This window comes from Solanum tuberosum, unplaced genomic scaffold, assembly GCF_000226075.1.
Source record: "Solanum tuberosum cultivar DM 1-3 516 R44 unplaced genomic scaffold, SolTub_3.0 scf00298, whole genome shotgun sequence".
Classification (NCBI taxonomy): Eukaryota; Viridiplantae; Streptophyta; class Magnoliopsida; order Solanales; family Solanaceae; genus Solanum; species Solanum tuberosum.
The window spans coordinates 239,684-267,498 of NW_006239219.1; the positions used below are offsets into that span (position 1 = coordinate 239,684).

Below are 27,815 nucleotides of genomic sequence, written 5' to 3' on the forward strand. Positions count from 1 at the left end.
TTTTATATGCTTATCCTAGCTAAATTGTATATACAATTTATAATAAACAAAATTTGTAACTATAAAGCATAATTATCAAAACTATAATGTGATACCTTTCTTATATTATGCTAGTTATTTCTAAAATTTACTCAATACTTTTTCTTACACTAATGTGGTAAGAGTAGTCTAACATAATATGCAGGAAAACAGTTGAAAGGACCTTCAGTAATTTAACCACAATTAGAGGCGGCTAAACTTACTTTTAGAAACAACCCAGAAAATTTTGTTAGTAGTATTGTGGGATTCTCAGTTAAGAAAATCCCTCCAAAAATTGGCGTATGCCACTAATTGCAGCGCGTACACGGTATTCTTTAGTAAAAGGCGAAAGAATAGTTCGCTATGTGCTCACTGCGTGGCTGCGTGATTTTTCACAAATCAGCACGAGCCTCTTATATACTGCTTCTAGCTGTTCGTTTACTCACTTACATTACGATGTGGTACTTTTATCAACCACACTTGCATTTATAAAATTCCAGTATATGGGCTTTGTGCCTTTGTTGGACCCAATACTTTCAAGTTTGGGAGGGCCTCTTTCTGTATAAGTCCACCTTTCTTAGAAAAACAGGTCAAATGTATTTGCTTTGAAAAATAAGTTTTTCCCAGCAAATGTCATCTTGAAAAACAAGTAAAATTGATTACTTTAGTGGTCGGTAATTAAGCAAAAAAATATTATCCAAAAGAGCATTTTTATGTTATTTAGCAAAATATGATAGAGGTTGAATGGGTTGGTGTTTGGGGGGTGGGGGATGATTAAGGGGTGGGAGTTGGGGGATTGAATGGGCGGGGAGGAGACGATAAATTTGGAATAACAGTTGTGTAACTAGTTTTTTCTGCTTTCATTAGAGCAGTCACTTTCCTCATTTTTAAATAACTTATTTTTCTAGAGAACATATTTTCAAATATTTTGACCAACCAAACATAAGAAAATTGGAAATCATTTTTTGAAAAATATTTTCCTCCATACTAAACATAAGAAGATTGTATATTATCTCTTGATTTTTCAAACTTAACAAGTAAAAGTGGACATCTACATTTAGGACAATGGAATAAGGCCTCATTTGTTTTCACTAAGATGAAAATGTCAAAATATTAATGTACTTATCTGAATAATTAAGATAATGTATATAGATTTGAATACTGAATAATTAAGACTATTTATTTTTCAATATGTCGCTCCAAGCCTACACCTTGGACATGACCGAGACTCAATGTCACTGCTGCTTCGAGCGTACCCATAACGTGGCATTGAACATGAGCATACATCAAAACATGAGTGAAAGTGCAGTTTAAAAGCATTCAAAAAGACAAGTCTTGTAAAAGAAAACACATGTATAACACATAAGTCGTGGAATTGAAATCGTTAAAAGAGGACACGGAGGTTCAATTTGAAACATAACTATGTATCTCTCTATGAAGTCTCTAAAAATAATTGAGAAGTATTTATTAGGACAAGGCCCCTAGTATACCTTAAACACATAAATATAAAGTACTAGAAATATGTAGACTGTCTTAGGAAATAGAGAGGGGTCCCCAATAGCAGATAATATGGGACCTAGTGAGCGACCTGATCACGTGTCTGTGTATCTGAGTTTGCATCAATAAAAAGATGCAACACTCTCTATAAAAGGGACGTAAGTACATATTAAATAGTATTGTATGTAAAATAGCGGAATGAAACATATCGGTACATACCAGATCAATAAAAGCATATATCATAGTCATAACATATGGAGATTAAGAGATAAGGTCGTTAACACTGCCTTAATGGTACATCTTTTTATCATATTTTTGATCATAATGAGGGTCTAACAGTATAATCGACATAAAATACTATGTGAGTGCATGAAGTTTGATCTCGACCCAATTAACTAAGATATCTCATACATTGTTGGGTGTGAGACATGTGTACATATCATGTGGATCCATAAGTATAACTATCCCTTTCCAAGGACATAAAAGAAAGAGTGCCCCCCAAATCAATGGTATAATCCTTAACATAGTGTTGGCAAATGTAGTTTTATACGTTCATCATTTAGATTCATGCCCTCTCGTTCAAAAACTCATATTCATGACTTTCAATGAACATAGTTCATAACTTCAGTTCATATCATTATATCATATCATAAAATTATATTTATGTATCACAATTTTGCATTTCATAAAAGACATTTATCATATCATAATATTATAATTAAAGAACATAAGATAGCATCATAAGATTTACATTTAGGCAATTTGATAAATCATAATTCTAGGATTCATAGCATAAGAATTTTCAGAAAGTTATTAAGAAATTATTAAACTTAGTTTTCAAAATAGAAACAGTTACTTTCATATTTATTCATAGCTTCCACATAAAATACCTCTTAATTATGTTAAATCATTGTTCAGGCCCATAAGTATTAAGATCTATTCAAATAAAATACTTAAAATATTTAAATTTTATAATATAAATAGTAAATAAACAAACAGCAAACTGCAAGGCAAAATTGAACTGGAAAGAGCCGCAGATTTTAACAACAATATGGACGAGCTGCAGACGATTCTAACAGAAGCATTTGGCGATTCATCAGACAGCGAAGGCGAAGAAGAAGAACAACTTCTCCATGCTTATTCTGCAGAGAATCAGGTCAATGGAAAAGCCCTAACCGGGTCAGTGTTTGGAGAAACTCATAACTGGGAAAGAATCAGTGAAATTGATGGCCTTTGGCTGTGCAAAGACTTTTTATCTCCTGATCAACAATCAAAGTTGTTATCATCAATCCAACAAGGTAATAGCCCTCCCTGTGTTGCTCATATTCATACTGTTTTTAAGCAGATTTAGGGCGGATTTTGTGGTTCAATTTTTCGGCTCAAAGTATGAATATATATGAAATTAAAGTAAAATGTATGCGTATAATTAGATAGCAGTCGTTCTGAATCCATTATTCTAGTTCATGAGTTCGCCCTGGTTTTCCACCCATTGGCATACAAAGACCTAGAATTTTTAATAATTCATTTACTACTCTTCTAGACTAGGTGTGCAGGCCTTACATATACACAGGGCGGAGCAACAAGGCGGTTACCGGTTCTGAGAAACCAAGTAGCTTTAGCCTAGACCCTGTATTTGTGTTTGTATGTGGAAAAATTGGACTTAATAAATGAGCGAAATCACGTCGCTACACGTGGTAAGATCAAATACGAAGGAACCTCTATGGGTGATTGGTGAGGCTCTCCCCGGTATGTCGGAGGAAGCCTCAAGCATTAACCCGGTTGGGACCGACTCGCAACCGGACACCCAAAAGAAGCCTCACAATCAGCTTCAAGCGAGAAGTTAGAACATACGCATGTGCTATGAAATAGTCTTTTCAGTATCCAAGAGTGCTATCGTTTCACATTGAGGTGACGATTCAGTTTTTTGGCCTATAAAGTAGGTTTTGTGGGGAATAGAAGGCATAGTTTCTTACAAAAGAAGCTTTAGTTATTTGATAGTTCTCCCCCATTTTAGCATCTCCATGAAAGAGGACTTAGAACCTCTCCCACTTGCACATTCCATTTCCCATTTTGGAAGTTATTTACTTGTAAAAAATCACGACTTTGACGTTTTAGTAATAAGGGAAATGAACCTGATTGGCCTTGACTCACTTGCCTTTGACCCTTTTTTACAAATTCAATTATTAGATTGAATGCTGGTTCAACTTCCATGTTGGAGATCTCAAGTTCGAAACCCCTTGCCAGCGAAAGCAAAGGGGTTTACCTTCTGGGTCGAGCTCGCACCGGGCTTGCTTAGTGCGAGGTATCTCTCCTGTGTGGTTTGCGAGCTATCGCATGGGATCAATTGCTTTACCTTGTACGCACTCAAAGGGTAGCGGTGTGGATTTCCCCTGTCATCAGAAAAAAAAAAAAGATTGAATGCCGGTTTTCCGGAAAACAGTGTTCAAAAGTCCACTTAATATGTATAAATAATTTATTCAGAACCCAACAAACTCGTCTTTTCTAGAATCGAGAACCCACACACTCAAAATTCTAGCCCTGCCTCTAAATTTACTTATATGCAAACACATATACACACACATTTTAAAGATTCTTTGAACTATATATAATATATCCATGCATGTTAAAGAGTTTTTCAACTATATGTATATAAGGTTTCAGCATAATAATGTAGTGAATAGCCTTTTGTTTCAATTATAGCTCAATTCTTTTGAGAGAAAACAGTTTAAGCAGTCATCAGGGAGCTCCTTATCACGGGTTTCCCTGTAAATTTACTGTTGGGCATGTCTTATCAGTGAGATTTCAATGGTTCATATGGCGAAGGATTAAGACAAATGTATTTGATCAGGCAGAGCTCTCATAGTTGCTTCTTGATTGTTGTGGCTGCAGAAGGATGGTTTGCTGAGTCTTCAAGCAATCAGGTTTTGTTGGATCCTCAAACCTTCAGAGTATTCTTGTATAATTCACTTATTCCCTTTAACTTGTTATTTCTTATTCCCTTACATATCAACTTGAGAATTGTACATTCATTAAGTGGGATCAATAATCTTTTGTGTGTCATTTGGCTGAAGGTGAAGGATATATTGCCTGACTATCACTATATGTTAAATCTTTAGTTTTCATACTTATGCCCTTGAGCTGTGTAGAAAATGTATATATGTTTCATTTGAAATAAGATGATTGTTGTAGTATGTAGGAGTAATTTTTATGTCAAAATGTGAACTTTTCTATTTACTGGCGCTAAATCTTGAGAATACTATGACTACCACTTGAGGCAGAAGATGTATTTGTGACACTTCTCTCTGAATATCGTGAATGGAATAGTCTTGATGTTTTTCATTTATTTGTCTGCCGTTTATAATTGTACATTAGTATTCATTCTGGGGAGACTTATCAAAACAAGGACTTGAATTCTAAGGGGTTGTTCACTTGTTTGGTATGAGGGATAAGGGATGACATGCGTTTGATTAGGGGTATTAGTTAGTCTCAGAATTATTTATCCCACCATTTATACTGCTATGATGGGATAAGTTATCACATTATATGGTGGGATAACTTTGTCTATCCCATCCCCTATCAAACAATCCCTAAGAGATTTTTGATAAATAAACATATATTAGCCAAAAGTGCTGGATGCTCAAGAATTTATTTTTAAAAAAAAGAGATTCTGGAAGTACAAATCATCACCATGGTGATTCGTTGGCTATTTCGACGGTGTGCATCAAACCAAATATCCTTCTTTCATAATTCAAAAACTTTAGTCTCTCCATTCTCCTTGTAGTAGTTCTTCAAAGTAATCTCATTATCTTTTAATCAAATATAATATTCTTACCCTATAGTTGTTAAATAGCCTTGAAATGAGCATACTGCAAAGCATATCTGTACTTGAACAATGGAAAGGTTCATCCTGCAGTTCTCTAAGAAAGACAGCAGGGCTGTAGGTTCTGCTTAACATTTTCTTTTCCTTTGTTTTAGTGACTAGTTTAGCATTTTTGTAAACCAACTACAAATTTTTGAATTTCTCATAAATCATAATTAGATCATCCTGTTTGACTCTTTTAACCTGTAGTCGTTGATCAATACACTTGATCACATGTATTTTCTTCTCTTGCAGGCTATGAGATTTGGTGACCTACCAGGATGGGCGGTTGAGCTCTCCAGGTCTATCCATGAGGTGATTCTTTTCGGTAGTTATGCTGCAGAGTTGGAAAACTGTGAAAAGGGCAAGGAAGCATGTATCTTTCCACAAGATCTGTTATGGAGAGAACCTCTATTTGATCAACTTATAGCTAACAAGTATCAACCAGGTGAGGTGCGACTTTATCCTTTCACAGAACTGTTTTTTCAGCGTTAAAAACTGTTTTTAGTGGAATCCTGGTGATGAATTATTGCATTGCTTTATAACAGGGTATCTGTCCACATGTTGATCTAATGAGGTTTGAGGATGGAATAGCTATCGTTTCTCTAGAGTCATCCTGCGTGATGCATTTTTCTCGAGTCGAAAATGAAACATGCAGCGCCCAAGATCCACCACACAAAACGCCTGTGCTTTTGACACCGGGATGTCTTATTTTGATGTGGGGAGAAGCACGCTACCTTTGGAAACACGAAATAAATAGAAAACCTGGGTTCCAAATATGGGAAGGCCAAGAGATTGATCAGAAGAAGAGGATATCAGTGACACTGAGGAAACTCGGTCGCACTGACTAGCAATTTTGCTGCTGCAACACATTTGCTCATCATCAATTTCTTGCTAAAGTATCCTTTTCTAGGGCTTAAGCAAGAGCCGAGGCTTATATTATTCGTGTTACTTGAAGGATTGAAGCACATGCGTCAACACATTTTTACAGATTTTACTCAACATATCCACTATAAGTTGTTGCTTCATTTGCTTTGTTGTATAACGATATAATAGAAGAGGTAAAAGCGATTTCATTAGAACATGAAATACAGAACACTAATACATGTAAATTTACAGTACATAAGCCTCACAAGCCAAAACAAAACAAAACAAGTGCATATGTCAACTATATATTTATTTCTTCCTAGTGGTACACAAGCTTAAGATTTGCTAGACTCAAAAGCACAGCCCATCCAAAACAAGGTTTAACCAAATCCCCAGCAATAGGATTCACATTTTTAAAAGCCCTAAAACAAGCAATCAACACTCCAAACAAAGCCATACACAAAACCAACCCAATCCTAGTAGCACCTGCTTTAAACACAACTGGATCCCAAGCCAAACTCAACCCTAATTGGCTTAAATACAAAAGTATAGCCATAGGTTGACGATGAAACCCACCTTCAGCCCAAACAAGCCAAGCAGAAAGACCCATAAGAAGAGAAGAACCCAAACAGGCTAAATGTAAAGCCCATAAACGTGGGAACCAAAAAGGCTTCTCCATTGAAACGTACTGGTAACTTGACCCGAAAAGAGAAATGTCTATAAGGGTTAATAAAAGTGGAATCGTTAAAGCGATTGTTAATGATTTGAGTCCTCGTTTGGCTATCTGTTTTCTTGTTGATTTGTTGATGTTTTTGTTCGTTTTCGAATCGTTATCGTGAGCAGATTTTGTGTGTTGCTCTGTTTGTTGAGGTTCGTTTTGTTGTGATTTGGTAGTAATTCTGTGTTTTAGCTCATCTTGTTGAGAAGCCATGATCTCCGATTAGAGATTTTGTCTCTTTTTTTTTTTTCTTTTACAAAAGTGATGAAAAGAGTTTCGAGTGCAAAAGGTAGAAGGAAGTAGAATCGAGAAGGGTCAGGAGGAATTTCAGGTGATGGAATGATTTTGAAACAAGACGGATCCGCTATTTATATCCATCCTCTTATTTTTCATATATGCAATTTTATATATCCCTCCGTACTTAATTACTTGTTTACTTTTGAATTGACATATTTATTAATAAAACAATAATTGATATAGTGAGTTTATCATTTTATCCATAATAATTATGAAGTAGATGAATTAAAAACTTAAGATTTTCAAAAAGTTATACTTTTTTCAAAGTAATTAATTGAGGGTATAATAGGTAAAAAAAATTGTCCGCTCTTAATTTGTCAAAATGGACAAGTAATTAGAGACAACTAAAAAAAAAATATGGACAAATAATTAGGGATAGAGGGAGTAGTAGTTTAAGTTTTTTTATTTTATTTTTTATAAGAAAGTTTGATCACCCACGCAAGTTCTACGACGGATGGGCCGCTCGTTTCTTAATCAGACGTCTCGAACTTGAATTTTGAATATGAAAAAATCACTCCAAATGGGTCATATGCAATACAAATTTAAAATAATCTAACTCTAATATCAATATCAAACACCGGATGAAAAATAAAAATACATATATATTCTCCTAAATGAGCTTCATGCAACACAAATTCAAATTGATTAGACTCCAATATAAATATTAAACGCTAAACGGTTCTATGGTACACAAATTTATTTTGCTTTAGTGGAAAATATTTCATACTCATGGCTTGAAAAACATGACCTACTAGTCACATAGGATTATTAGATTTAAAATTTATTTGAATAATTAAAAATCCCACTAAATTAATTATGTCTTTGTGAGTATTGTACTCCTAAATTCGTTGTGCTAGATGAATTAGTATTTTTTTCATTTCTTACTTATCTCAAGTAATTATCACAAAAAAAAATTCACAAGTCTAACGAGAATATTTTTACTTTAAACAAAAAAAAAATACTCTATTCAATAATTGACAACATACTCAATAATTCAAATATGAAATGTCAAAAAATATAGGCAAGCTATTCATCAATGTTATTCCCTCCGTTTCAAAAAGACGGATCTCTTTGCCTTTTTAGTTTGTTTAAAAAAGAATGATCTTTTTTCTTTTTTGGTAACATTTTACTTTCAGCTTTTCACGTGACATGTTTAAAATCACAAGATTAAAGGATAATTTTGTACATTTGACATGACTTTAATTTAGGACCATAAAATTCAAAAATCTTCATTCTTTTTTTAAATTCCATATCAAATTAAACTAGATCACTCTTTTTGAAACGAAGAGAGTAATAGTTATGATGTGATAAGAACGCACTTGTTACCTGTAAGTTCGATCCCTTGTAGGCGTGAAATATGTGTAAGCAAAGATGAAGATTAGTAATTATAAGAAAATTGACATATGGCAGAAAGAGATTATGAAGAGTGGAAAGGAGTAGTACACGTGGGGCAGAAGTCACTGCCAACACTGATAGCTGCTAGTTTAAAAAAAAAAAACTGTACCTATCATCAATTATCGTATACGACGATTAATGGATTGGATATGAGTAGGTTGTAAATGTGTCGAATAAAAAACAATATTGAAAAACTAAGACTTAACGTAGTTAGTTTCCTCAATTTATTAGAATATTTTATTTAGATATTTAAATTAATTTATGTTCAATTATATATCTTTAACTTCTAATAAAGATTGTTGCGGATTCTTATTTGTCTATTATATAGTTAAATTAATCAGGTAAAGTATATTTTTTCTTTTAATTATATAGATTAGCTTTAAATAAAAATGTGTGAAAATTTTACATCTTATTGAGGCAAATGATATAATGAAAGTAAATGATATATATTTTATATAGTTAACTTAACTATCTAATATACAAATAAAAATACAGTCCTAACATAAAAAAAAGCTGTACAAATTTTGACTTGAAAAAAGGATTTCTAAAATTTAATTTGAAAGTATCTAACTAAAATAGTTTATTAGTAGTTGAGATATATTTAATTGAAACAAGTTTTAATTTAATTATCTAAATAAAATATCGTGATAAGTTTAAGAGATTAGTTATATATCAAGGGAAAAAGTTACTAATATTTAAAGGGAATGCGTTGGACATAAAGGTGCCTAACATGACAGGTGCAAAAATGGGCTATTTGCTAAACAACTAGTATAAGCAGTTCAATGCTATTTCTAGTAGTTCATGGGCCTTTCTAAACAAAAAAGCAAATAGAGGGCGTATATGTGCTTCTTCTAATAGATCAGGGTCCTTTTTGTCTAATTTTTAGAATTAGGTGCATAATTGTGCTATTTGCTAACAGCTATGGCATTATAATTCTATTTCTAATAGTTCAGGGACCTCTTTAAACACAAAACCAAATATAGGACCTCTTTGTTCTACTTCAAATAGAGCACCATATTTTTGAGAACCACGAAACGCTGCGTTTTAAACAGCAAAAGAAATCTCAATTCCCAAATTCCTAAGACGTCGTCTTTTCGCCGAGATCGTCTGTTCTCCTGCTCCGGCAGCCATGGCAGCCAAAGCAGCTGCTCTACGCAAGAGTTCACATAGATCGGAAAACTTCATTCAAAAACTCGTTAAAAATCCTAAAATACCTTTTGCTATTGCATTACTCATCGCTGATTCTATCCTCGTCGCGTTGATTATCGCTTACGTTCCATGTAAGTTTCAGTTTTTCCACACTTCATTTCCAGTTTTTGTTTTCTTATAATCATAAAATTCATTAATTGTGAAATTCCTTAATTTCTCTTTTTTTTTAGATACGAAAATTGATTGGGATGCTTATATGTCTCAGGTGAGAGTTCAACATTTTGATCTGTATGTTTGTCTTATTCAGTAATGTAACAAAGATTTGAGTTGAATTCAGTTTGATCAGTAATTTGGCGTAAATGACAAATTAAGGCAAAATAGTTACCAGTATTTGACATTATAGTGTGGTTGGTTGATATCCAGCTTATATCGTTTTGATTGATTGGTTATTTTTGGTCTATTAGGTTACTGGTTTTCTCGAAGGAGAGAGGGATTACAGTAACTTGAAAGGTGACACGGGGCCTCTAGTTTACCCAGCAGGCTTTCTTTATATTTACTCTGCTATACAATATGTTACTGGAGGTCAAGTCTATCCTGCTCAGGTAATTTTCCTACTTTCTCGATTTCCGGAAGGTACATTTTTTTGCAGTGATGGCCGGTGAACTTGCATAAGGAGTTGCTAGATTGATTGTGATTGTCCCCTTTCAAATTTGATTAGATTTGAAAGAGCACGTAAATGCAGTTAATTGGTTGTCCCTTCCAAATTTGATAGATTTTGCTACTGAATTTTAAGTAAGTGAGACTATACACTAGAAACAACAATAAGACGGACATGTTTTCTGTTTTATGTGTTGACAAATAATAAAATGGAAGCATAGCATCTGTATTGATGATGTGAACTAGTCACTCCTGCAGAGATAGGTGTTTTCCTATGCTGGCCTTGATTTCTAAGCAGTTACGTATACCATCTTCTGGGGTGTTTCTTTTCCAATAATGACAATCCGAAGCAAATATTTTCTTTTCCTCTAACTTTATACTAACTAAAAAAATTTGCAATAGTAGACTTTCTATGCTTGTGCGGGTGGTGTAAGCTTAAAGTAGATTCCAGCATGAGAAAAAAAATTAGTATCCTTTTGCTGGGTTTTGCATGTTCTGGAAGGTTCACACGATACAGAATAAGGTGTAGGCACTTGTTTAGTTAACTAGTTGTGACTTTTCAATAATGTGGGCATATTTAGCCTGGTTCATTGGATAATCCGTACACTCTATTATGTCCTTCGGTATAAGGTCACGTTACTTGCATGCCAATTGTTGATTTCTATTTTCTCATGTCAGTGCAGATTCTTTTTGGCTTTCTCTACATGCTGGATCTAGCAATTGTCGTGTTCATGTACTTGAAGACTGATGTGGTAGGCGTCCTCTTCATCTGAATTTTATGGATAACGTTGTAGGCTAATATATTCTTGAAAAGAGTTGTATTGTGACTGATGTAAGACTGGATTCAGTGGTGAAATTTGTTAGTGTTGACTACAACAACATACCTAGTGTATTACCACAAAGTGGGGTTTGGGGTGGGTAGAGTGTTTAGAGCTAAGGTCTGCGTACACTTTCAAAAGATTCCCTATATATAGTTTTAGACAGGGATATACTTTATCTTCTCACTTTTGCCACGATAGACTGATCTCTAGCATAATCTTAGTGCTCTTATGAATGAAACCTTATCATTTTAAAAAGAAGAAAATTCTAGACATCAATTTGAGACCTGGTGACAGAATGCACCTTCTTTAAGCTTACACAGATGAGCTTTATTTGAAGGAGGTATCTTGGTAAACGATAAATCAAAATTGAACTTCAACGGGATTTATGGAGGAAAAATATGATGAAGCTGAGAAGTTATTATGTTTCTGGGAGGTGTTTCTAAATAAAGAAGTAAAAGAAAACAGTGAATCTTGGGACTGTAGTTGGACCATTTATCGGTATCATTCAAATCTTATGCCTAGGAGATCAAGAATTTTTGCTCAAATAATTTCCACAAATAATTACTGTGTGGTTCAGAGGAAGTTCTAATGTGTAATTGAGGACATCTGTAAATAGTTGTCTGAACATCTCTAATAAGATGGAGTCTCGACCAAAATTTTGAGAATTGTATATCTTTTCACACTGAATCAAGGCTGGCTTTCAACTGTAGCAAGAGAAGATTGTCTGCAATATGTCTTACTTTCTTCTGATAATCATTTCTCTTTCTGATTTAGCTTTACCCTTGACACTTCTAATTTATGTTCTTTCGGTAAATATTCAGAATTCGACCACTTTGTTCTATGTAGAAAATCTTTTAAATGGACAAACCATTTTTCCTTGGAGTTAAGATATGCTATGAGTAATTGGAAACATATTTTTTCCAGGTACCTTGGTGGGCTCTCTCCTTGCTTTCTCTGTCGAAAAGAGTTCACTCTATCTTTGTTCTTCGATTATTTAATGATTGTTTTGCCACTACTCTCCTCCATGCTGCATTGGTCTCAATTATTTGCCAAAAATGGCATCTAGGGTTGGTAATTTTCAGGTATATTCTTGCTTGCTTAGACATTTTTATTGTTGGATTAATTTTGCTCTATATCATTGATTAAAAACTATCAGTTAAGATTGATCAATTGTCTTCTCTTTAGTACAGCGGAGCTGTTTCCATAAAGATGAATGTGCTCCTGTATGCACCACCTCTGTTGCTCCTGATGGTGAAGGTATATATTGGGACAGTTTAGGTTATTAATAATCTTTGTAGGACATTGAATTACATTGCTGATTACCTTTTGTGTTATATGGTGGAAACTTGAAATACAGGCAATGGATATTGTTGGAGTGATATCTGCTTTAGCAGGGGCTGCATTAGTGCAGGTGGGTAATCTCCAAGTTCCCTTTCTAATTTCTAATGCGATGATGTTCAGCGGGCGGCATGATTTTCTTATCTTTACTTTTGTTATTGTCTGCATGACTGCAATTGTGTTCTTTGGTAATGTTGTTTTGGAAAATAGTTTAAGCATGTTTCGTTATTTGGGGAGGGAAGGTTTGTGGTTGCTCCAGGATCAAGGCATCACTTTCTTCTGCGCACTCTTGAATAACACCTGATGTTTTAACTTTTGGGTGATCTATATGTTCCATCCTCGATGCTCTTGGGCATTCTTTTAATTGTTACAAAAAAAATTCTATTCTTTCCTCAGAGATCGACTGATGAGTTTGTGGTTCATATGCATAGGTGAGTTGGGTGACAAGTATACTTCTGATGAATGGAGCTTCTTCTGATCAAATTGTTTACCAATGATCATGATGATTGGTGCAGATTCTCATAGGGCTTCCTTTTATCCTGTCACATCCAGCTTCATATTTATCGAACGCTTTCAATCTTGGTCGGGTTTTCATCCACTTCTGGTACTTTCTTAAACAACAATGTGTGCACAATTGGTACTCTGAGGCACCATGTCAAAAATATCATGCAACTTTTAAGTCTTTAACATTGCTGTCATCCTTCTTTCTTGATTTATTTATGTTTTGGTAAAATTGTTTTAATGTGCAAAATAAATAAACATTATACCCCTGGATATTTATGAAATCCGCATTAATATGGTGACAAGAGATCGTGTATCTATTCACTTGACACAGTGTTGTATAAACGTGCATTATCATCACATGAAACAACATTATTGTATTTATCATGCACTTTTTACCTCAAATGTCATCAAACAATACATTGGTATTTGGTGGTGTTTGCTAAATGTAGGAGATGCATGTTCTTACTGCTGGCTGTAGTTTGTTCTCTGTCTCATCCCTTGGGAGTTCGGGTGGGTAGTGGGATCGTTTTCTATCAGTGGACGTAGACAGCAAAGTATTTTTTCCCCATATCCCTTGAATATCCACTCTCACCCTAAGCCTACTCTGATCTTCAAACCAAGTTTAGTCAGATCCTTTTGAATTTTAAGTTGTATTTGGTATGCCTTTTAGAATAATCTGATTCGCTGAGAACTGTATTTCTATCAACTGTGTTAGTGCAACATTATGCTCATGTCATGATGTTGTGCTATCCTTTACAAAGAACAGTTTATCCTAACTCTCTGATTTGTTGCAGGTCTGTCAACTTCAAATTTGTTCCTGAAGACATCTTTGTTTCTAAAGCTTTTGCTCTCTCTTTGCTAGTTGCTCATCTCAGTCTGCTATTGGTTTTTGCTCATTACAGATGGTGCAGGTGAGTATTTCTCATATTATCATACATCTAGTGTAGTGGCATTGATATTCCAGTATTGAAGTAGGAAAAGAAAAGTCATATTATGTTAACGATATTATTTTCTTCTCTACATACGAAGGTAATGAGTTAGCGGCCACTGGACTGCATTTTTCCTTTTTCATCTTTTGCAGGCATGAAGGGGGACTGTTTGCTGTTGTGCGTTCAAAAATCATTCAACTGAAGCTCAGAGTTTCTCAGAGAAATCCTTCCTCAACCAAGAAAGTCCTTCAAGCTGACCGTAAGCAACATGCACAATCTATTTTGTGATTTTCTATACTTAAAAAGGCTGTCAAGCGTTATACTGTCACTAGTTTTGTCTTGATTTGGCATGATCTATGGTTGCTGAATTGGTCTGTGTCTATTTCATTCTCAGATATTGTGACGACTATGTTTGTTGGGAATTTCATTGGCATTATATGTGCCCGATCCCTCCATTACCAATTTTATTCTTGGTAAGTTTTGCAGCTTATTTATTTCTTTAGGTCATGGATTCTATCTCATACTCCTCATCTCTCAACAAAAATGTCTTGATGTGGTTATTAAGGGTTGGCTAAACTAATTCTCAGAGTGAATTAAAAGAAGATCAAATTGTCCACATTAAGTATTTAAATATGCAACTTTAAACATTTGAAAAGCTTTAGTAAATGATAATTTACTTTGATTCTTGGAATAGTTAACATAATATTCAGCTTGAGATAGATGCATGCTTTTATGATCCTATGTTTGTATTGAGCTCAGTTCTGGTGGTAATTGCACATAAAAGTACAACAAATATTTCAAGCGGACATAATTGAAATGTTTAATCAGAACTTTATAAAAATGATCAACTGTTTTATTCTAATTTAATCATTGTGACACACTAAAATAAATAATGCATTCCAGACGGACCTTGTAATAACTTGAGATGCTTCAGCATCTCATTGAAGAACAGAGAATTTCGGGATGCATTTTGTTAGTAGTTCACAGAACTGCAGCATGTACTTAAAGGGAGAAGTGTATTTAAATATAAAATGCTCATTGAGTAGTTGACCACCTCTTTGTGTGAACTTTTTTCCCGGTGAGTCAGTGAAGATCACAAAAATCAGCTCCTCTCCCTGCTATCATGGCACCAAAGCAAGACATAAAGGCCTCGACTAACACTAGCCAATCAAATGAAAATTTGGAAGATTATTCGCGCTTTCACTGTGTTCCTGGGTTCTGTGTCAAAGTTTCAATTGAATTAAGATAAAACCATTGATGTCCTACATCTTGTTTGCAGGTACTTCTATTGCTTACCGTATTTATTGTGGAAAACACCATTTCCTACCCTCCTACGGTATTCAATTTGATACTCAAACTTCTTTGTTTGCTTCAGTTGTATGGTATTTTCTGTTGACAAGTTTTTGTGTTGTACTGCAGCTTATTTTTGTTCGCAGCTGTAGAGTTTTGCTGGAATGTCTTCCCCTCCAACACTTACTCATCACTTGTCCTCCTCTGTGTCCATTTGATCATATTGGGTGGTCTATGGATAAGTTCACCAGAATATCCATACGTAGAAAAAACAACTGATAAATCTACATCTAAGAAGAAGGCCAGATAAAGCACTGCTTGTTTTTTCTTGCCCGATAACTCGTGATGCATGCGAATGGCAAAATTACCTCCCCTCATCTCCTACCCACCATTGTGTTAAACTCTGTTGCTATGACCAAGAGGCGTCATCTGATTATACTGAGAGTAGTTTTTGTTTCTGTTTCTATTTGTAGTGATAATGCTTACTTTTGTTAGATGGTATACAAAACCAGAAAGCTGGTCACAACCACACAGAGATCATCCCCATGGCATCAAGGATTAATAATTTATGGGGTTTTTAACATTTGAGGATTTCATTAGCATAAATCTGAATTAGACTTGAATATTTTAGAAGGTCAACATTTTTTACTTATCTAAATCTGTATGGTGTACTATTTATTGTCCAGCTCAGATTTGGACTACTTATAGCATGGTGTTGTATGCCGTTGATATTGAGGTTTAGTTGATTTAAGGAGATTTAGTCATTTTCGTCGAGGTTAGCTGGTCGTTTGTGCGTGCACCAACTAAGTAGTTAGGCAAGAACGCTTCTTACTTCTCATGGGAACATTCAACGTATAATTACCATATAATTAACGTCCTTTTCATGATTCATCAGATTTAGAATTTGACCGTGTCTGTAGGGTATTTGAAAATTGAAATCTTACAAGTTAACTAGTGCTGAACTAGAAAACCCCGTGTCAATCTGTCTCAATTAGCAAACTACCATATCTAATTTTTTCTTGAACAGAATTTTACATATTTATAACTACATACGAGTAAATTTTAGGTTTAGCAAACACAAAAATCATATTTGTAAGTTATAGCTATAGTTTGTATAATTGCATTTTATAGCAAATTTTATGTTTGCTATGACTATTAATATGTATATTTCGGTATACATATATACAAAAGAATCAATTGTATAATCTGTTTTGGTATACATATACAAAAGAATCAATTGTATAATTTGTGTTTGTATAAAGCGAGAAAGAAAGAAAGAAAGACAAAAGAAAACTGGGTAGGGGAAGATCTGTATTTGTATAATTATAAGTGTATAGGACGAAAAAATATGTATTTGTATATACAATTTTCTCTCGCTTTATACAAACACAAACACAATTTATACATTTGTGTTTTTATAAAGTGAGAGAAGCGAGTGAGATTCTCTGGGGAGAGAGACGAACGAAAAGATATGTATATATACAAATTTCTCTCACTTTATATAAACACAAACGCGTTTTATACATTTGTATTTGTATAAAGTGAGAGAGGCGAGGGAGAGACTGCTCAACGAGAAATTGAGAGTGGCGAGCAAGAAATTCAGGGAGAGGCGAATGACAACTATTTGCTACGGGTTACAATTAAATCAAACTGTGGTTATAACATTTAATTTGAATTAATAATTTGCTAGTTTATATAATTTTTATAGTACTATGGCAATCTTTATAGTTCAAGTTACCGGAAAATCGATGTCAAAAGAAGATATTGCCATTAATATTTTTCGATAGGGATGTACTGCTAGTTTGATCACAATGGACCGTTAGATGCATTAAGCTCTAGCTATGTGGGGGATTCATGAAAGGAGCCCCGACATCATTTCATCTTCAAAGGACAATTCGATGCACTAAGCTCTCGCTATGCGGGGTATCATGAAAGGAGCCCCGACATCATTTCTATGAGAGGTTGTTTCCACAACTTGAACCTATGACCCCTTAGTCACATAACAACAAATTTACCAATTGCGTCAGTGCTTCCCTTTAATTTGCAACGATTTTTGTACGTATATAGTACTAGTTTTGCGACAATATTTGTATGTATATAGTACTAGTATAAAACAGAAACAAGTAGAGAATAATTCATGCATCTCTCTGTGTTTCTAACCCAAAAGATGAAGCAAAGTATCATACCAATTAACAAATAACAAACACCAAATGAACATTGTATTAACCATAAAGCGCTGCCAAAGCACCACTATCACTTTATTGGAATTGCAACTGAAAAGAAAATACTCCTACGTAAGTATATATAAACACTACGAAATTATTCAAAACAGCAAATTAATCAAAGCAATTACACTTACTAATAATTAATTAACATCGATTAATTCGATCGTTAATTAATTTAACTCCGGCAACGAGTAATAGCACTGCAGTCACGTGTATACGGATTAGCTTCAGCACCCGTCTTGCAGTTATAATACGACGCACCTCTTCTAGAACACGGAACACTGTTACTCTGCAGCGCACCATAGCTTATATAATCAGTAGTTGCTAATATACGCCGATTGCTCTCCGAATCCATTTCGAATTCTCCGGCAGCCATACACTCCGCTATCGAACCTTCACAGCTGTCGGCGGATTTCATCGGAACCCAACCGCTCACGTCGAAATCGCCGCCGGTAGCATCGCCGGAGATAATCAAAGCTGCGATCAACAATGAAGAGATGATGAAAATGGAGGAAAAGGAATTCACCGCCATTGCCGATAAAATTTTCAATGCTAATCGGTGCGTTATCTTCCTTCTCTCTTACTCAATATATATATAGAGAAAAGAAAAAAAAAACAACTGGATTATTTTATTTTTTTCTGTAAGTTCTAACTACTACTGCTACTGCTACCATATTCTCACTGTTTTTAGCTCAACGACAATAGGGCGGGATTTGGTTACTATGGATTTTAAAGTATTTTTGGCCTTTTTTGTGAAATGGTGTCCATGTTGTCTGTATTTACCAAAGTGCCAGTCTCAAAATTAATGCATGTCCAAAATATATTTGACTCTGTATATTTTAAGTGCTAAAGTAGGGATTTGCAAAAATTGAACGGAATTTTTTTTTATTGGGGTATTGAGTTAACGGATTTTTAATGATTTTATATATAAAAAAATATTGTGTTATTGGTTCGGTTTCAATTTTTAATAGTGTGTTATTGGGTAAACCTATTAAGACGATAGTAATTTCTTACTCTACCCTTCATAAATATTAAATATGAGTAATTATTAACATAACTAGACACTATCAATATTCACTCTCTCTACAATCTACATAATTAAATATTATCTTTCTTGTTTCACTATATCAAAACATTTACAACTGATTTGCTTGTTTCACTGTATCGCGCCAAATTATTAGAAAAGTGAGAAGCTATATATATATTTTTTATGAGTATTTTCTTATTAGATAAATCGAAAATCAAATTGTTAACGACCAAAAACAATAAATTGTAAATCGACAAAATATTTTATTGAGTTGTTATTGGTTTGGCATATTTAAAAATTGAAAATCGATAAACCAAACCAGTACTACATAAAATCGAATCGAACCGATCGATACACACCCCTAAGGTGTGTTTGGTAGGAAGGAAAATACTTTTTTGGGTAATCAATATTTGTATACTATAATTTAGATAAATATTATGGGACGTGGATAGTGGTGAAGCTAAAAATTTCATTGAAGGTATTTAAAATTAAATATGCACGTAAAACACATAATTTTTTACCTATATATTTTATATCATTTTTTATATACACAATATAATTTTTTGATAAAGAATGTTCGATTGACCATCCATCACTACATGTAGCTAAGCTAGTAGAGGTGAGGATGATGGGGATAAGGGCTATGGGGTGGAGTGAAGATGAGTTGTGTTAGAGGATGTGGAGGATATAATGTAAAATGCTACTTTCGTAAAACTTATTTTCTCTATGTTCATTAGAAAAATTAAATCATTTTTCTCAATTTATAAAACTAATTTTCCTAAGTATATAATTATGTGGGAAGGATTTTTAAGTGTAAAGTTGAATTTTTATAGTGGGAAAATAGTTAATAGTTGTTATCCAAAGGATTCACCGTCGTGGTTATAATCCCAACATTCTCGAAAACAATTTCACCATATGAATGCACATGTACCACTTGTATCAATAATTAACGTGTTACTAATTACAAAAATAAAAAATAAAAAAATCCAAGATTAAGGGTATATGAAAGAAAATCATTTATCTACATTTGGTGTTTGCACCAACTTAATTATGAGCTGCTCATGATTAAAAAAAACACAAATCATGTCTTCTACGTAATTTTATTATATTAATATTTATTCAAATCATTTTATGTACATCTCAATTATTTGATTTCTCCCATCAACACAGATATCAGATATTGAATAATGTGTATTCTCATGCATGTAGCATACACATTGAATGTGAACAATTTCTTTTTTTTTTATATTAAAATTTATTTTCATTATAATTTGAAAAATAAAATATAATGAAATTTAGGGGAAAGGAGAGTTTATTATTAGAAGTATATGGTCATATTGATTTAGTATAAGAGTTTAGTTGTCCTAATCTTAGACCTAATCATAATATATAATGATAGTGGACGTAAGGAAAATCAAGGATTATGGTGGTCGGAGAAGAAATAATATTAATTTCAATGGATATACTACTACTACTAATAATAATAATATGATATTAATTCAAATGAAAAATGAAGCTTCTTTGGTAATGGGTTTCGTTTATTTACCAGTTCAAACGCGTTACTCATTGCTGTTGGAAAGTTCAAGTCATCATCAAAATAGATGAACCTTTCAAAACCTACCAAAGAAAATGATGCCAATCTTTCTATATTATTATTATTATAGATTAATTTATTGTGTTTCTTTGTTATCTAATATTTTTCTTCTACAGAGTTGTTTGGTCTTTTCATACTTAGTCGTTAGCAAATTGTTTCGTATTTATCCTTTGTTATATACGTAGCTCCAATGCAAAATAGATATACTCCATGTGTCAATTTTTCAAAAAAAAAAACAAAAAAGTCAACTCAAGGAGACTTGATTTTATAATTCACTTGCATATTTTTTCTTCGAGAGATTTTCATTTTTACACAAACATTTTTAAAAAAAATCTTTTCTTCTATTCATTCTATAAAGGTTCTGGGCAAAAACTTTTTCAAATAGTGAGTAATATTAGGCCAAAAATCAAAGAACAGACAAAATTGCTTAATTTTGGATAGTTCAAGGGCTTACCATTTGTCTTAGTTTTGATGGACAAAGTTACTTGATATTTGTTTATGGTGGAATGCGATAGATATCCTGTGAAATTATTCAAGGTACGAAAAAGTTGGTCCGAAAAAAAAAAACACTATATTATTTACCGAGTCAAACAATTTTTTCCCGAAATTGACCGACTTCAAACATGTTTTAAATAATGGTATGATTAATAGTAGTACTTTTTATATAGGCTTAAAATATGTCAAATGTTACTTAAAGCAAAAATAAGAAATTGATACCATGGTTACACTTTAGAAAAAAGTCCCAGGAGAAATCCTTGAAAGAAAATATGTCTAGGTGCCTTCTAGAATAGTAAATCATCACATCTATTCTCGAGATTTTAAATTTTTCATAATCTAATAAAAATTACACAAATATTTGAGTACACAAGTTTTTTTAAAAAAATGCATCAAACAGAGTGACCGTGCAGGCGAAGGAGGGACTCAAATTTTCGAAGGAATAGAATAATAAGCAATCATCTTGGTCTCTTTAACCAAGCCAATTCGACAGAATTCGATAATTTTGATTTAAATTTGTATTCATTTTAAATAATTTTTTTATTTTTTTTTGAAACTTAAATTTTTAAATAATTTATTAATACGTATAAATTTTTAATTTAGAATAAAGTAACTCAAAAAGACTAAAATTCAATATACATGAATTTCAAATCATGGTCTGCCGTCACCAGTTCACCTTAATATGTAAAAGTCTTCCTGGCAAAGTTATCAGTAGTATTTTTTATTGGAGTAGGTTTAGAATATCTTTCTTGTTGGAACCATTCCAGTTTAAATAGTTTTTTCTTTTCTCGTTTTTATTAAAAAAGACTTAGGTTAATATTAAAAACAGATGGATCCATTAACAAATTATGAACTAAAACTCAGTTTGAACGTCTGCAAGAAAATAAATGATACTAATATTTCTCAAAGAAGTCAACTACATAGCAGAAATTACTACCCAACTCATTAGAAATATTTTCTCTTGTTTTTCTTTCTTTGTCCAGTTGATTGTCCCAACCTTCAATAAGGAAACAAAAACCAAGACTTCAAGCACAGGTGATTCACTTGTATGCACTTGCGAAGCCAGAAATTCCACGAAGGTTATTCAAGGTTTAATGTGTGTTTTTGTGTGTGTGAGATTGATAATTTGACCTATATATGTAGTATAGTTTTCCACCAAAGGGTGTTCAACAAACCAACCTTCAACGACAAAAGTGCTTACTAAAGCTACATATCAGATCCGTGTCATAAAAAGTGTCATATAGTGGTAATCGTGTATATTGAATTAAAATCATGGATCCACCTCTAGCTTCAACAGTAGATGAATAACTATTAGTTCCATTGTTTGGATTTCTATCTCCTATGAAATTTCATTTCCTCTGGATATTCATCTGGCAAATATCAATATCAATTTATAGAATTATAGTACAGTATATGTTCGTGAAAAAATGGAACGTAAAACAGACAAGCTCGACAGGCATCAATTAGTGCCTTTTATATTTCAAGTAAGGAGACTGACCGAAAATACACTAGGAATGAAAAGCTTTTAGCGCACAGCAAGAGAAACTTGTATTATCTTTCCAGCTTGCTTAATATTGCTTCCATTGGAGGCAGTTCTTTTAAAATTTGAGCCCAGTCAGGCATTCCCTGCAGAGTTGGTCAATGTTAAAATCTAAGAATGAATTAACCCGTAAGAATAATAATTATACTTTTAAAAATACAGTCATCTATGCCATGTCATAGCAACTTATGTGCTGATTATGTATGCATATAAAGCACAACATTGTGTCATGATTAATGGACCAAAGAAGAGAATTCATAGCACTTTGGTTTTACAAGCACTGACCTTTCCTGATCGTCGAACACGACCATCTAGACGAAGTATAATGTAGACATCTTCACCAGGAGTAACACCTTCGGACTTCTGTTGATCCCTTATCCACCTGAAATAGATTTGAGGTTGAACTATACATCGGGTACAAGGTTACATGAACATGATGTGATGAGTAGTTTCAAGTGTATTAGGAACAGGTTGATACCTTTCCCACTCTGCAGGTGAAACGACCTCCGCCTTGAACCGGATCTCTGACTTCAGTTTTGATTTTGCAATTATTGACTGAGTTCTTTGGTCAAAATCCTCCTACATATTGGACAAAAATAAGAAACCCTGAATGAGATACATGCACCATTAAGATTATTGTGTTATGTTTGTTGAGCAACAAGAAACGACTTTCAATAATCCTGTAGCGTGTAATTGTAAAAAATATATTTTGGACTTTGAGCAAATAGAAAGCAGAATCATGAACTTGACGTGCATGCTATAGCATCATGTTTAAAAATTATCATTAAGTGCTACTAAAAATCTTCAATCTTACCCCTATGGATGGGAGGGAAGTGACTGCTTTTTGCGAAAGACCAAAACCTTTCTTTATTTTTGTTTCCCTACCTTCACCCCAAATAACAGGAACTAGAAGGACTCCGCGTTTAAGAAGCTCAGTGCGGAATTTCTCAGCATTTCTCATAGCCAGAGAGACTGTCTCCTTTTTTCCAGCCAAAATAACCTAACAACAAGCAATTGGTCAAACTCCAAATATGAGGAGACAATATGTTCGAGTAAGGAATTTTTAAAAAAGAAATAGAGAGACAGAGAGAACAAATACGTAATGGGATATCTTTTTGCTCATGAAACAAAGGCATTTGTTGCAAACCTAGCAAAAGATGTTACTAACTTTTCTTCTTAATCATCCTCCGACAATATAAATGTGATGGAAATGGATTCTTCTAATGAGGGAGGTAAACCATATCTTTTTGATTTATTAAGCAGAATACATGGCAACGAGAACTAGACAAATGACACCAGTAGAAGTTATGCAGGACATCTCCTTCTTCAAGGTAAAATTGAAGGATTCCTGACGTTTTCCACTCAACTTCTGGAAATTGAAAACAGGAAGAGTAAGGGGAAGTTGTCTCACTAACAGGCCTCACGGTGTCTCTTAGCTGGACAAGTTCAACAATCCTATCAGTTGAAAGGCGCAAAGGCAGCCTTGATAGTGTTTCATCACGCAATATTTGTGCAAGCTGTTCCTCCTCTTTTTTGTTGTCCCAAAACAACAACGCCACAAAAACAACAATACCTGCAGAGTTCTGGTTCAAGAGGTTAATCATTTTTGAGAAACAGTTCTTTTCATTTAAAAGCGTAAATTAATATAGCCAGCAAATATAATTTACCGAACTTCAGAAGTGAACTAAATGATTCGTAACAAAGGTAGTCATTATTTACCAGTGACATTTATAGCAGCATTTCCTGCAGTCGCCCCAAAATCAGGAGCACCATCTCCACCTTGAATTGCACGGATTAACCTGGGTATAGTGAAGAATGTAGAAATTCCAGCAGCAGCGATGAATGCCACATAGAAGAATCTTCTGACCCCCCTAAATGGTGCTTGTACCTCACTGATGAGCTTAAGGTCTCTACGGAAACTGTACCCTATGTCTTCCCCTCCTAACCTAGCCTGTGAGGTAAATAGAAGACTATGAGATTCAGAAACAATGAAGCAAAGCTAGAGCCTTGCAAAGTTCTGAAGATACTGTAACATAGTCAATGTGGTAAGGAGCTGAATTAAATTCAGACATCCAAGCATGACGAACACTAAAGAACTATATCCACAGTTGGAAACAAACCTCTTCCTGTAGTTCCTTAAATTCAGGCAATGCTCTGAAGGAAGCCAAATCCGGATCATTAAGGATTGTCCCAAACTTTAAGTTATACTCTTTCAAAGCAGTGCGTAAACACTCAGCAGCTTTCTTTCCTTCCCCCCTTAATTAAGTAAATAAAGAAAACAAATAAATAAACAAATAGAGAAATAATAAAAGAGTGAAGAAGAATAAGTATATCTCCTTCGTGACACTCATTAAAGATTCAACATTATTCTTAGTGATTATTCCAATGAAATAATTAAGCTAAGAACTGTGATTAAGAAACTTTAGGTGCCTTTACTTGCAGTTCACAAAGCTAAAACTGTGATTAAGAAATTTTAAATTCCTTTACTTGCATTTTACACGGGGAGGAAGTCACAAATATGTTTTTTTCCTCAATGTCTCAACATGGTTTCAAACAAATAACTGCTTTTCTTTATCCAGCTAAATCAATTCAACCATGAAAGAGGCAAAGGAGAAATATACCGGTAGGCATGGCAGCATGCTTTGTTATAAAATGCAGCTTGAGCCTCCACAGGGTTGGGATTTAAAGTAAGTGCTGTGTCGAACAGCACAAGAGCATCTTTCACCTGGAAAGATCACATTTAATGAACAATACGGTGCATTTTGCCCATGTTGCAGATTGAAATTGTAACCAATTTGTAGGAGGTTTGTACACAAACCAAAATGCAGATTATTGGAAACATAAGTAAGTGGGAAATAACAAGAAAAAGCCAACTGAACAGATTTTAAATTCGTAATTTCACAAAAGAAAAATTGTTGATTAAAAAGAAAAAGATAATTTGATCAAATAATTGACAAGAAATTAACAAATCGATAGCTTTTTCCAGTAATAATTGTGATTCAACCTACTAGATGCTATCCTTAAGCTTGCTATGCAGGTTCAAATAGAGATACACAAGAAACTATAACTCAGACATTCAAGCTTCTGATGTGTACAAGATTATAAACAGAAAAACTCGTTGAGTAGGAAAATCTTCGAATCATCAATCTTTTGGTACATGTTTAGTTTTAGACAGAGTGTGCTTGATGTTGTGAAAAATAAAATAAAAATAAATGCAGAAACTCTTTGCAGCAAATCCATAATGTAGAGAAAATGCTGTGACTATTTACCAGGTCAAATAACAGAAATGACAGTTCATAATCTCATGGTGCAAATGTGTTCTTGATTCCATTATATGAAACAGATCGTGTGGTAGGTTTGCAGCAAAAATAAGCATGCTTAATGTGGATGCCACAGTAAACTGTGTCAAAACACCAATAATATTTTTTGAGGAAGAGACATCAAAGCTTACTGTAATTTGCTTTCCAATTGTAGTCCTTCTGGTCCATCTATCTCAATGTATGTGACACATTTTCTTGTTTGATGTCAAATTTACAATCTTAGCATTATTATAAAAATCCAGTCATAAGCATTTTGAAATCTAGTTGTTGTTGCAGATAAAATCTGAATGTACCTTCCAATCTTTCAAGTCACTGTCAAAAGTCCACTCTCGACCATTTTCCAACAAAGCATGATTAGGGCGGGTGCTAAGTGTAGGGGAAGAGCCAGCCCTTTAGGTACAGGTTCAACAGAACCCAGTAGCTTTGGCCCAAACCTCGTAGTTATGTTTAAAAAGTTCATTTCCTATGAATAAATAATATATTCAAAACTCATAAACTAAAAATCCTAGCTCCACCTCTAAGTACAATTGTTACCATAAGATTTACTCAAAATGTTATGTTCAAAAAGTTCATTTGCTATGTATAAATAATATATTCAAAACTCATAAACTAAAAATCCTAGCTCCACCTTTGAGTACAACTGTTACCATAAGATTTACTCCAAACGGGGAAATTCTGAATATACATGTCAAACTAGTAAACCTGCTCAAGTTGCAGACTCTTGGAGAACACTTGAATACAAGGGAATACTATGATAGCAGATGATCAAATGATGGGGATATTAAAACTCAAAATCATAACATCTATTGTCATTCATCAAATTAAATTGCATGAATTAAGAGAAATCCCTTTTATGTACTAACTTAACTTATTTGATGTCTACAACTAGTGGCGGAGCTACAACATGAAGTATATCTGTGTTAACGAACCTCAATCCACCTCTCTCTGTCTAAATCAACAAGAACAACATACTTAGTGTAGTCTCATGAAGCATAATGTATATAGAGAGGTTGTTTCTAATAGACCTGAAAAACAATGCAATCATTAAGGAAATTCTGCTGCCATGAAATTGAGTCAGAATCAGGAAAATACCCGTCCTTTAGAGAAGAGGTCGAGGCCGGCATTGACGCAGGACTCAGCAGTAGGAGTGGATTCACTGACTTGGGGCGACGACGATGATGGCGGAGGAGGCGAAGTAGAAGAAGAACAAATGACAAGTGAAACACGATTCTTTGGGGGGGAATTTAGGCATAATTGTGTAGTTGGTGAGAATTTGGAAGATGCTGAAGAGAAGAAGCAGAAATGGAGGCGATGGGAGGAGGGAAGAGTTGCAATTGCCATGTCAAGATTTATCCATTCGCACCACGCCTCACATCTCTTGTGGTTTTCATAAAAGGCTTTAAAATATGGACTTTTTTTAAGTTTGGTTTATTAAGGGATTATTACTTCCTCACTCTCAAAATATTTGTAATGTTTAAATATTTACATGTCTTTTTAAAAATATTACTTAAAAAAATGTTTGATTATTTCTTTATTAAATATTTATTTTATTTATGTATTGTAATAAATGTGTTTATTTTATACATACTTTCTTCGGAAAAGGGTCATATTTGCCCCAGTACTCTTAGAAAAGGGTCATATTTACCCTTCGTTATACTTTTTTGATATATTTGCCCTTGCCATCCAACTTTGAGGCCATATTTATCCTTCATCCGTTAAATCTCCATATTTCCACATAAATTACCTATGTCTACATGGATTTTATTTCCTCCTAAATAAATCTAAAACATTATTTAAATTTTAACTGCCCACAATTTTGTTAAACTTCCATTGATTAATTTGGAAGTTTGGAGAGGAATACTAGAGAACACAGAAGTTTAGAGATGGCAATCTGTTTCGACTCTCCACCACCAAATAGGTCCGATCATCCCAAAAAAAAAAACCTTAAACCACTGTTAATTCGTCAGATCTTCACCACCACCGAAAAACTGAAACACCACCCTTAACAATCAAATCAGATCCACCAAATAAACATATTTCCGAACAACATTAAATAATCTAGATATATAAAAGTTTTCTAGTAATTTAGTCCCATCTCATCCCCGTTTCTCCATCAATAACCACCGCGTAACAATCATGTAGCCACCAGAAACCAACTTGAATCCTCCATCTCCATTGTTGAACTTCACCTCACCTTCTCCACTGTCTGAAACAATGAAAAAACAGAGCACGTGTAGATTGTTTGTAAAAATTCTACCTATTTTTTAATCAACTC

General features: G+C 33.9%; 5 protein-coding genes across 5 annotated transcripts; 2 read left to right on the forward strand and 3 right to left on the reverse strand.

Annotated features, from left to right (window-relative positions):
• Positions 1–2,519: 2,519 nt before the first annotated feature.
• Positions 2,520–6,495, forward strand: LOC102598557 (alkylated DNA repair protein alkB homolog 8). Its single transcript, XM_006359332.2, has 4 exons — positions 2,520–2,813; positions 4,405–4,436; positions 5,630–5,827; positions 5,923–6,495. The coding sequence occupies exons 1-4, from the start codon at positions 2,567–2,569 to the stop codon at positions 6,223–6,225; spliced, it is 780 nt and encodes a 259-aa protein (XP_006359394.1). The 5' UTR covers positions 2,520–2,566; the 3' UTR covers positions 6,226–6,495.
• Positions 6,425–7,319, reverse strand: LOC102598218 (translocator protein homolog). Its single transcript, XM_006359331.2, has one exon. It carries the CDS (start codon positions 7,170–7,172, stop codon positions 6,561–6,563), a length of 612 nt encoding a protein of 203 aa, XP_006359393.1. The 5' UTR covers positions 7,173–7,319; the 3' UTR covers positions 6,425–6,560.
• A 2,368-nt stretch (positions 7,320–9,687) lies between these two features.
• Positions 9,688–16,068, forward strand: LOC102598887 (dol-P-Man:Man(5)GlcNAc(2)-PP-Dol alpha-1,3-mannosyltransferase). The gene is made up of 13 exons (XM_006359333.2): positions 9,688–9,931; positions 10,031–10,065; positions 10,265–10,402; positions 11,141–11,209; positions 12,203–12,360; positions 12,469–12,535; positions 12,636–12,689; positions 13,132–13,220; positions 13,915–14,031; positions 14,202–14,308; positions 14,444–14,522; positions 15,329–15,385; positions 15,469–16,068. The coding sequence occupies exons 1-13, from the start codon at positions 9,781–9,783 to the stop codon at positions 15,647–15,649; spliced, it is 1,302 nt and encodes a 433-aa protein (XP_006359395.1). The 5' UTR covers positions 9,688–9,780; the 3' UTR covers positions 15,650–16,068.
• A 1,281-nt stretch (positions 16,069–17,349) lies between these two features.
• On the reverse strand, positions 17,350–18,235 carry LOC102599209 (rapid alkalinization factor). The gene is made up of 2 exons (XM_015314393.1): positions 17,699–18,235; positions 17,350–17,612 (listed from the first exon to the last, which is right to left on the reverse strand). Exon 1 carries the CDS (start codon positions 18,094–18,096, stop codon positions 17,740–17,742), a length of 357 nt encoding a protein of 118 aa, XP_015169879.1. The 5' UTR covers positions 18,097–18,235; the 3' UTR covers positions 17,350–17,612; positions 17,699–17,739.
• A 3,768-nt stretch (positions 18,236–22,003) lies between these two features.
• LOC102599536 (protein LOW PSII ACCUMULATION 1, chloroplastic) lies at positions 22,004–26,937 on the reverse strand. The gene is made up of 9 exons (XM_006359335.2): positions 26,633–26,937; positions 24,842–24,945; positions 24,341–24,476; positions 23,940–24,171; positions 23,636–23,793; positions 23,035–23,220; positions 22,699–22,799; positions 22,506–22,602; positions 22,004–22,306 (listed from the first exon to the last, which is right to left on the reverse strand). The coding sequence occupies exons 1-9, from the start codon at positions 26,879–26,881 to the stop codon at positions 22,232–22,234; spliced, it is 1,338 nt and encodes a 445-aa protein (XP_006359397.1). The 5' UTR covers positions 26,882–26,937; the 3' UTR covers positions 22,004–22,231.
• Positions 26,938–27,815: the final 878 nt, after the last annotated feature.